Source organism: Mytilus californianus, unplaced genomic scaffold (assembly GCF_021869535.1).
Source record: "Mytilus californianus isolate M0D057914Y unplaced genomic scaffold, xbMytCali1.0.p SCAF_4, whole genome shotgun sequence".
Lineage (NCBI taxonomy): Eukaryota > Metazoa > Mollusca > Bivalvia > Mytilida > Mytilidae > Mytilus > Mytilus californianus.
This window is the reverse complement of record NW_026262690.1, coordinates 116,166,009-116,177,665: the sequence shown is the minus strand read 5'-3', so window position 1 is coordinate 116,177,665 and position 11,657 is coordinate 116,166,009. Positions and strand designations below refer to the sequence as shown.

General features: G+C 31.3%; 1 protein-coding gene across 1 annotated transcript in view; it reads right to left on the bottom strand.

The window, feature by feature from the left end:
* Positions 1–3,696: 3,696 nt before the first annotated feature.
* The window catches only part of LOC127737197 (translation initiation factor IF-2, mitochondrial-like), a 34,209-nt gene continuing 26,248 nt past the window's right edge, over positions 3,697–11,657 (bottom strand). Inside the window, exons 15-19 of the mRNA XM_052247728.1 lie at positions 10,901–11,144; positions 8,863–9,000; positions 7,751–7,915; positions 5,739–5,879; positions 3,697–3,969 (exon numbers count right to left, since the gene is read on the bottom strand). Coding sequence (XP_052103688.1) covers positions 3,797–3,969; positions 5,739–5,879; positions 7,751–7,915; positions 8,863–9,000; positions 10,901–11,144 — 861 coding nt within the window. The 3' untranslated portion in view covers positions 3,697–3,796. The remainder of the gene's footprint in view (positions 3,970–5,738; positions 5,880–7,750; positions 7,916–8,862; positions 9,001–10,900; positions 11,145–11,657) is intronic.

The following is an 11,657-nucleotide window of genomic DNA, read 5'->3' as shown; positions in this document are numbered from 1 at the left end:
TGATTTTTATGGGGGGGGGGGGGGGGGGGGGGGGGGGCTAGGATGAAATTTGAAAAAAATAGGCAGGACAGGAGTTTTGAGTAAAAAAGTCAGGATAAACTAAAAAAAAAAGACAGGACCAAATAGAGTGAAAAATAAAAAGGCAGGACCGAATAGAGGGAAAAATAAAAAGGCAAGACAAAATTTTTCATCCTAGCCCCCCCATAAAAATCAAATGGTTACTAAGCTCCCTAATTCTTGTGCAAATACTAAAAGGCGAATAAATTTTAAAGTGACACAGTTAATTTGTGTTTCCCAAGATTTTAGATATTTTTCTCATTGATTAAGATAAACCTAAAAAAAAAGTGGAATAAAACCCAATAATTTATCCAAAAGAAAGTAACAAACTTGGCAGAAATTTCTTTTGATTTGCAATGAAGTGAGAAAAAATTATTATTAAACAAAAATTGTAAAGATAAGAAGTTATCACTTAATTTCCAGATTGGCAAAATTAAAATTGTGTCTTCTCCTTCTCTCAAAAGACTGGGTTTTAAATAAACATACCTTTAATCACAGACATTCCTTATATATACTTGCCTTGATACCTCCTCAGATTGTTTAATCATGGTATTATATATTTTTGGAACATACATCAAGATATATAGAGAATTATCATATGGCTTTTTCAATATCTCACCCGTATCAACCCGAGACACCAATATAATCCCAAGAGCTCTGCTCGATAAGGTGTGAGATATTGAAAAGCCATATCATATACACTTTATAATATACTCCTGGTAGACATTTTTTCTCACGTGACATAACATAATACAGATTAGGAGTTTGATAAAGGCATTGCAACCGTGACTGATATCGATGATGTGACGTCATACAGATTAGGGGTGTGATAAATCCTTTGCAACCGTGACTGATATCGATATCATCACGAATGGCTGATACAGCACGTTGCTATTGATCGTATTACACATACAATTTATCTGTATTTACTACTAAGTATATAATAAAAATATATATATTAATTTGTTTTGTTTTCTCTATATGCAGCTATGACACTGCATATATTCCTGAGATGTATATATCTCTCATCTATAGCTGTTAGTTCATGGTTTTCCTTTTTACTTTATAGACTTATTGATTATACTATTGTTGTGCAATCATTTTGTTTTCTTTTGTTGTTTTTTTATGAATATCAGTTTGAATATTAATTATTTAGAGCAGGATTTTTTATTTGTAATTTGATATGCAATAAGAAATTCTGTTCTTATTAATTCTAGATATTTAATTGATCATGTCTTCTTTCAAAGTACATCCATTGATGTATGAGTAGGTAAAGTATTTTGAGCTTTCTTTCAATAGCTCCTGCTGAATATGCATGAATTATTTTCCACTGGATATAAGCAAACAAGCATCAATCAATGAATCAATCTTCTTTTTCTGAACTGGTGTTTATTGCAGTATCTTTAATGGATATTAGTTATTCCACTGATTGAGATAATAAGGGGAGGGTTGAGATCTAAAAAAAAACTAGTTTTACTCCAAAAAATATACATGAAACTTGGTAGTGATGGTCTCTTAATGTTTAGGAATTTGGCTTTGACTATCTTGTCCTTGGGTTGCTGTCTCATTTCTTTTTATTTATATGAAGATTATGATTAGAATTCTAATATCATGGTACAAGTAGAAAAAGATGATGGTGAATTACTGGACTTTTCTTCAAATGGCCGAGTCCAACATCCTGTCATTTGTGGATACATAATTTAACAAAGGTATGACAAATGACACAGCCCCTTTCATTCTTTAGCATCAGAATCTATTCATATATTCAGATATATTTACCCATAATAGTTAACATGACTTTCCATAGTTTTGGCTGTTACAATCAAACTATATGACAATGCAGAAAGTACAATGTTTGTTAGGTGAACCATGGATTCATTATGGGCTATGGAAATACAGCTAACAGACAGTTATAGTATTGCCAGTGCTGTGGGAAAGTGAATAAATAAGCAGCAGTTAGGTTCTGAGATAACAATTACCGCATTAGAAGAATAGTGCTCATTAGCTGAAATGATTCCCAGTCTTTACTGATTATGACTGAATTTTTTGTTAAAATTCTTTGAGAACCTACAGGTATATCAAAAGCTTACCCTTATCAGTTAATTATAAAAATAGGGTAAAGGTTCAGATGAACCCTGTCAGATGATCATACTATGCACCAAATATAAATGACTTTGCGTTAGAAATTGATGTAATCATGAAAAACGAACATTTACTAATGAAACATGAAATTTACATGAAGGTCAGATAAACCATTAGATGGACAAGAACGCCTTACAATCGCTATACACAATTACAGTTGACCAATTACTTATAGAATCTGAGATACTAATGTTGATCAATGATCTATGAAAATGAGGTCAAGGTCAGATGATATCTGTCAAAAAAATTGTTTCAAAAAATGTCATTTAAAAATGCAATTACTCCTCTAAGGAGATATCAGATAATTTTGGTACAAATGGAAACTTCGTAGATGTTGACATTTTGAACTTATTTACCATGCCCAAGTTTCTTTATCTATTGTCATGGTTTAAAAGAAATTAGAATAACTTGCAGTTTAATAGATATAAGAAGATGTGGTATGAGTGACAATGAGACAACTCTCCATCCAAGTCAAAATTTATAAAAGTAAACCATAATAGGTCAAAGTACGGTCTTCAACACCGAGCCTTGGCTCACACTGAACAGCAAGCTATAAAGGGCCCCAAAAATTACTAGTTTAAAACCATTCAAACTGGAAAACCAACGGTCTAATCTATATAAAAAACGAGAAACGAGAAACACTTATGAACCACATCAACAAACGACAACTACTGAACATCAGATTCCTGACTTAGGACATGTGCAAACAATAGTATGTTTTATTTAAAGACTTGGTAGTCATGGACTTTGCTCATTGTTGAAGGCCGTATGGTGACCTATAGTTGTTAATTTCTGTGTCATTTAATCTTGTGGAGAGTTGTCTCATTGGCAATCATACCACATCTTCTTTTTATATATTATGTTGGTTCATAGACCCTTACAAAATTAACAAACTATAATATCAACACCATAAGGATCATCAAGCAATTTTAAATAGGTGCATTAGCTTCAGAGGAAAAGATCTTAAAAAAAATGATGGAAGGCAGACAACAGATGCCAACTGATGCCAACAGCTCATATGGCCCTTCAAGTCAGATGAGCTAGATATGAAAACAATGAGTACAGAAAATTACTATTTTAACCCTGTCTCAAGTTGATTAGTTAGTTAAAAGTTGTTTTAATCTAAAGAGGGTTTTCTCTGGTAACCTTCCATCAATTTTGTCATTGAATCTACAGTGATCACTAGCCTGTCAACACTGAGATTGTGAGTCAAAACCCTGATTGTGGCTGGTGCATTCACCTCTAATCTTAATTGACTAGGATTGTCAGTTTTTCTGCCAAAGGTTGGCTTCCTTCATCAATAAAAACTGGCCCCCATGGTACAACAACTGATGAAAGTGGCATTCAACACAATTGATCAATCAATTTATTCACAACTTGTCTAGGCTAGGGACTATTTTGAGCTTGGCAGACGGCATACTTTATTGAATATGGTATGTTGATCTTTAAGCTTCTTTTTTGTTTTTTTGTGTTTTTGGATGCTGTATTGATGACATGTACCCTATATCTCCTTTAATAAATATAAAATTCCTTAAATTTGCACTTTCAAATTATTTATAAATAATGACAAATTAACAACACTAAATGCATATCTATATCAAAATCCTGGAGTCCAGTCTAATGTTTGTTCTGCTGTATAGTTTCTATAACAAATTATCACATCTCCTCTTTCAAATTTGATTTCATTGTCTGATATAGATAATCCACACTCAGTGTCCTGTTTTATTGTTTCTACTTCAGATTTATGATGTTTTAAAGACACAACAGGACCTGAAAAGAAAAATGTAATAATTTAATCAGAATTAAATGGTGTTGTATTATGACAGACAGTTTGTGTTGAAACTTCAAAGAGCTTTGATTATAGTGGCAGATTTGTTAATGTTTTTCTGGTTGAACATAGACTTAAAAGGCTCTCTTGACTCTATAGCTATCAGCTGTTCAAAAGACCACTTCGGTGTAAAAATAGATTTTTTTTCTCCACACACCAAACTGAGTGAGTAATTTATTGGAACTACTTGCCCGGTTTAAGGTTCAACTTGCCCAAAAGTTTGATGTTGTTTTTTGGATAAAACCAACTTAAATGGTTTTCAGTGGACAAATTACACAAATCAGACTGGGTATTGTTTATTTAGTCAGTTCTATATTTTTTATATTTCTTCTAAAAGAAACATATTTTCTCATTTTTGTGTTGTAAGTGTTTATGTGGTGTTGTTTTTTTTTTTCTTCTAAATTTACCATATTGTACAAGTCCTGATATTTAAATACCCGTAATCTAAAAATTAAAATTAACCTTGATAAAGAAAGTTGTTATAAAATCAAAACTCCCCCCTCCTCCCCATAATCATGTAAAAAGAAAAAAGAAAAATTGCCCAGATAGTTCATTCAAATTGATGCACAGAAATGATTGCAATTCTGGTCAGTACATTTTGTTTCTAAATTGCATAGAATTTGCATGTGTTTTCTTGCTAAGCATTCTCCCACTCAGTATTCAATTGTTCTCTCCAGCAGTTCCTGAGAAAACAGTGACGAAAATATTTGTTGGAAGAACGGAAGGACAAAGTTGATTGCCATAATTTCACTCACATGGTGAGTGGACAAGTGCCTCATATGCACTCTGCCCATGATTTAACTTTTCTTATTGCGAACCAAATGAAACTTTACAGTTTCACTTGATAGTTACCTGTTGATTTAAACTTTTGCAAGTTCTTTTGTCCCATCAAATAGATACAATAGCTATTGTTCTCTGTGTAGTTTATTCAATGGGACCTTTAAATTTCTTCTAAGAGAAATCTATTACTCATTGATTAATTTACCTGAGTAAAAAAATTATCTTCTAAAAGATAGAAATACAGGTACATGTTTTACATTAAAAAAACTGCATGTGATTTTGTATTTATTCAATATCAATAATATATTTTCCATCTGTTGAATGTAAACAGTGATTCAAACATTAATAAAAGTTGATTTCTGACAAAATTTTCAACATTGTTATTTGATTTTTTTTTTTTTTTTGTCTGTTTGACAATTAAAAACTGGAAAATGATGATGTTTATATTAAGGCCTTCTTAAAAGTATTCTATAACTAAACAAAAACAAAAAAATGCAATTTCAATAGGAACAATGGTAAAATTTTGTCAAAAATCATTTTTTTATGAATAAATCAGTGTTTATTTTGAACAGATTGAAAAAAATATTATTGATCTTGAATAAATACAAAATCACATGCAGTTTTTCTATTTGGAACATGTATTTTTATCTATTCAGCAAATAAATTTTTTACTCAGGTAAATTAATCAAAGAGTGACAGATTTCTCTCAGAAGAAATTTAAAGGTCCCATTGAATAAACTACACAGAGAACAATAGCTATTGTATCTATTTGATGGGACAAAAGAACTTACAAAAGTTTAAATCGACAAGTAACTATCAAGTGAATCTGTGGAAAAGTTTCATTTGGTTCGTAATAATATGGATTGAAAATTTCTTGGAATACAGTTTACACTTTATTAATCCTACTGATTTTACATAAAAATCCAATTACCATTATATATCTCCTCCTCATCCCTAATTATTCTAAAATTATGCTTTCTTTGAAGAACTCCACTTGTAACACGACAGCCTGCTACTCTCATTGGCTTCTTTTTAAAAGATACATTAAAAGAATCCACTACTGTGGCTTCACCTGAAACATACAAACAATAAACACAATAAATCTAAATCATGCAAAGAGTTTATATGTGTACAAGATAAAATTGAGAATGGAAATGGGGAATATGTCAAAGAGACAACAACCTGACCAAAGAGCAGATAACAGCCAAAGTCCACCAATGGGTCTTCAACGCAGTGAGAAAATCCCACACCCGGAGGTGGTCCTCAGCTGGTCCCTAAATAAAAATGTGTACTAGTTCAGTGAAAATGGACATCATACTAAACTCCAAAACATATAAATGAACTAAAATTAAAAAACATACAAGACTAACAAAGGCCAGAGGCTCCTGACTTGGGACAGGCGGAAAAATGCGCGGGGTTAAACATGTTTTGTGAGATCTCAACCCTCCCCCTATACCTCTAGCCAATGTAGAATAAAGAAACACACAGCGATATGCACAGTAAAACTCAGTTTAAAAGAAGTCTGAGTCTGATGTCAGAATAGGTAACAAAAGAAACTTAGCAGAACCTACTTTTCTCAGTAATTACATTTTTAATAAAGGATTACACCACATGTTAATGTGACTGTCCAATGTCAGGAAAACATAACAAGTGATTGTCTTTAGACTAAAACCAAAGACCAAAACGGTCGTATTGTCCAGACTTGTCCGATAAATTATATTTATGACTTGTTGTGCTGAACCTGAAACGGACATTTAACGTGGGTTTTCCATTTAAACATAATTCCGAAAAAATAGAAGTTTTTGCTATCTTTTTGATCTGACCTTTAGTGTTAAACAGCCACATTTATGGTCACTAAAGTGACGTGGGGGATAAGTACTATCAAAACAAACCCTACTTTAATACCCTCTCATTATAATCAAGGTTAATTAGTTGTCTAACAATTGAAATTTACCTGTTCAGGTGACAGGTAAACTTATATGTACCGGACATCAATCGGTCTTTTTAAAGTTATTTTCATAAATTTCAGCAGTTGCATCTAATGAATTTAGTAAAAAAAATTGAGATTATCAAAAATATGTATATAAATATGATTTGATGAAAAATTTAAAAAGGTAGTTGTAATGGCTGTATTAAATAAAGCGAAAAATTGTCAGAACCACCTTGTTTGAACTAGAACACTCGTGCCCATGTGCGCAGGTGTGAGATTTACTTATGCATCCGAATGCTTCAAAAATTCTTAAATCATTATCATGATTATTGACACCTCTATCTTACATTCATTTCAAGTATTTTCTTGAAGAAATAACGTGGAAAGAGCTATCTAAACTCAATCGTGCTTTGTTAACATACACAGATTTTATGTGTCTGTCTCCATACCGTGTTTTACCATTGTCAAGTCAACATCCAGTATAATAAAATGTGCCTTCTAAAAATGAAAGTAAAGTCTTTGACAAAGTAATTTTGCACAAATAAAGATTCTAAGGCAGATATGAGTATGCTAATGTTGCACACTTCGAATGATGCCCTGTCAATTTAATGCCCTAACAGTTTACATCAGTACATAGAATTTGTATCAAAAGTCAAGTTTAATATCGTTTTTGTATCAATTGTGATTATTGTTTACTGCCTTTTGTTACTTAGTCTTATGGGATCAAAATCGTGATAAGACAAAAAATGTCCTGCTGGCACAAATATTTTTTGGAAGCCCTGCTTTAGTCATATATCTTTATGAATTTTTCTATAAAGAGTCTGAACCCTGAATTATTTTAATTTCAATTTTTTGTTCAAGCTGTTAAAACAATCCAGGTATAATTGATCAGTTGCCATAAAATTGATTAACACTTTAGGGGTTTAAAACCACTAATTTTGGGCTGGTCAGAAAGAACATACAAGAAAAGAGTACATATTTTAAACAAATAGTTTCTAATAGTAAATATTTACCCATAATTTCCTGTTCTTCTCTCAATGGTAATCTTTTAGACAAGCTATCGACTAGATTATCAAATAGTTTATATATTACATTGTCCTCATGTATCACAACATTATTAAGTTTGGCATGTTCTCTCACGGTTTCTGAGACTGGCACATTAAAAGCAAATACTTCACCTAAATATAAAATATGATTTGAAAATTTTCTACAAATAGTTAGTTGTTTTGCCTTATTATTAACAATAATTCAATCACATTTTCTTTTTACATTTGTAACTTATTACCTCACAGAATTATATGACAAAATATTACAAAATGTCTCTATACAAATATAAGAAATTCATTGACACTTGTCATATCAATATGCAGCTATGACAAGAATTTGGTATGGATGGCACAACATTACTGAATAACCTCCTGTGTCTTTTTTTTTTTAATGTTGCATTCTGACACACACTTCACTATGTTTTTTTTATTTTTTTTTATCTTTGACAGTATAAAAATGAAGTTGTTGTTGAATAAAAGTCTTATAAGTCAAAATTGACAAAAATTACAAATATGTATGGTACCCACATATAGACGTGAAATAAATGAAGCATCTTTTAATATTTCAAAATTAATTTATCAGATTATTTTAAGAAAGTTGACTTCACGAAGCATTAAATAAATGCTGAAATACAGCAATTTATGAAAGGGTTGATATAGTCTGTATGATGGATGACCTCTAGATATCTTTGGTCATTTTTGTCATTGGGTTGCTGTCTTATTGGTTTTTACCTCCCTATCTGTTATACAGTATATACCATACTGGTTTACAAATTTATAGTAGAGAATTGTGGAAATGATTATATTTTCCTCCAAGACCCTTTATTCTTGGATCTACCATCATAACCAGCTTTTTATACCTAGCAAATTACCTAGACACTAGGTTGCAATGAATGGGGAAACCGACAATTGGATATAAAAATCTTAATAGCCTAGGTAAAAAAAAATGTAGTAACCCTAGAACTAAAAAGTGAATTTCTGTTGGATGCTTTTTAATGAAAACTTCACCAACCTGAAAAAGCATGAAAAATGTAACCACAGTCTTATTAGTCAGTATATGATCTGCTAAACATAATTACCATCAAACAATTTGGCATTGTCTATATCACTCATGGTCACTTCACCTACTCCATGATGAATAATACTTAATCGACATATCTGAGATTTATATGTGTCTAACGTATTGAGAATTGCATCTAAAGAGCCATCCACATCACCTATGGGAAAAATTAAATTGGTTAACACTTGATGACATATGTTATATTGTTTTCATTGTATTTTAAAACCATCCATGAGGGTTAACACCGAATAGAGAATAATCGGGAGGGGGGCTGGTGAATTACAAATAGAGCAAGATGGGCCAAAATAATATTAAAGAGAAAAATGGGCTATAAAAATTTTAAAATAGTGAATAATGGGTTGCTAAAAATATAAAGAAGGGAGAATAATGATAATGGGCATACATTTGTTTTTCATTTATTTTTTTTAGGATAAGTCAGGCTGGTTTTCCCATTTGAATTGTTTCACATTTTGTCATGCTAGGCATTTTATAGCTTGCAATGCTCTTAGTTGTAGGTCATACAGTGAGACGAGTGACTTGTAGTTATTTACATCCTCATCCTTTGGTATCTGATGGATAGTTGTCTCATTAACAATCATAAAACAGTTCCTTATTTGTATATCATTAACATATCTTTCAAGTATTATAGGTATTAAGGTCATGAATTAGGTCAATAAAATTCAATCTTAAAGAATATCAGTGTCATCATTTTTTCTATTAACATCCATTTTTTTACTTCATTTTATGGCTATTTTATAAATGATTTTTAAGAACATAAACTTGATACCAGAACTGACATGTCTAGATATAACTTTTTTTTATCTAAAAGATCATATAGTTTTAAAGGGACATAACTGAAGAACGGTAAAAGTGACGCTTCCCAAATTTGAACTTGATCTGAGTTTTGTGGTAATAAGCATTGTGTGTAAGTCTCATAACATTTGGTTAAGGCTAACTTAAGTAGAGAACAGAAACTAAAAAATTCAGCAATTTTTCTATTTGTAAACACGCATAACTCTAGAATGGTTGTGTATAAGTTTTATAACATTTGGTTGAGACAAACTAAAGTTAGAAAACGGAAACGAAAAATTCAGCAATTTTTATGTTTATAAAGGGACATAACTCAAGAATGGTAAAAGTGTCGCCACCAAATTTCTTACTTAATCTGTATTATGTAGTAATAAGCATTGTGTATAAGTTTCATAACATTTGGTTGAGGCAAACTAAAGTTAGAAAACGGAAACAATAAATTTGTACTTGATCTTAGTTTTGTGGTAATGAATATTGTGTATAGGTTTCAAAATGTTTGGTTGGGGCAAACTTAAGTTACAGAATGGAAACTAAAAATTTTGCAATCTTTCGATTTATAAAGGGGTATAACTCAATAATGGTTAAAGTGACACTACCCAAATTCAACTTGATCTGTGTTTTATCAGTGGAAGTCAAAATTAAACATTGCATTGTATAAAGCATTGATTGTAGTTGATTCAACTATAATCATGGACAAAGGAAGATAACTCCAATTTTAAAAATTACTTGATATTTAGAAGAAAATAAAAATTTTGCAATTTTTCCATTTATAAAGGGGCATAACTCTAGAACGGTTAAAGTGACACCACCAAAATTCAAACTTGATCTTTGTTTTGTGGTAATAAACATTGTGTATAAGTTTCATAACATTTGGTTGAGGCAAACTTAAGTTAGAGAACGGAAACTAAAAATTTTGCAATTTTTCCATTTATAAAGGGGCATAACTCTAGAACGGTTAAAGTGACGCCACCAAAATTCAAACTTGATCTATGTTTTGTGGTAATAAGCATTGTGTATGAGTTTCATAACATTTGGTTGAGGCAAACTCAAGTTAGAGAACGGAAACCAATTTTGGTACGTACGTACGTACAGACGGACAAGGGTAAAACTTAATTCCCCCACCGCTACAGCGGGGGCATAAAAATAAGGAAAAAACAGATGAGGCAGCAGATTCAAGAAGATAACACAGTGCTGTCCTATCCTTTGAAATAACAGAGACTCGAAATAATAATATTAATTTAACCAACCTTTCAAAACAATAGAGAGTGATGGTCCTTCATGATGAACTTCTTCTTCTTTTGTTCTGTTAGGATTAATTGTTTTTACTACATACATATATTCTCGTCTCCCTAATTTTTGTCTTAATTGCAATTGTTTTTTATATTCTGCATCATGTTTTTCTCTTTTTTCATTTATGGCTTCCTGATCTGTCTCCATTTTCTCCTCCATCTTTAATGAATTTCTCCATTCTATAGCATCTTTTATCTGTTTCTACAGTAAGTATAATTTAGGATAAATATGTCATTAATCACACAGATGATTTTACTCATCAAATGAAACAAGTAGAAATGACTGTAATAACAAAATGTCTAGGTGTAATAACAAAACTGAAACAGACAAATCCAGATAACTTATAGGGGAAACTTGCTGAAAGGTGGACATAATCATGTTAATATTTTAAAGCTATTTCCTAAATCCTGGATTTGTGTGGTTTGTCTATAAAACTTTAAATTTACAACTGGATATGAGTTATTCTACTACTATGAGAGTAGCACTGATCTGCTCAATTGAGTTTTTAAAATGTACCAAATCTAATACTGGTACCACCAAGTTAAGAAATTTAAACCATTTAATATTAACTGGAAAAGAAAAGATATGGGGTGGATGTAATTGAAGCAGCAATCCCTATAAATACTAGAAATAGCAAATATATCCAAGAAACAAAACTTTTATTGTTGTACGTCATCTGGATGGTTGTGGGAAGGTCTTCAGCAATGAAATGAG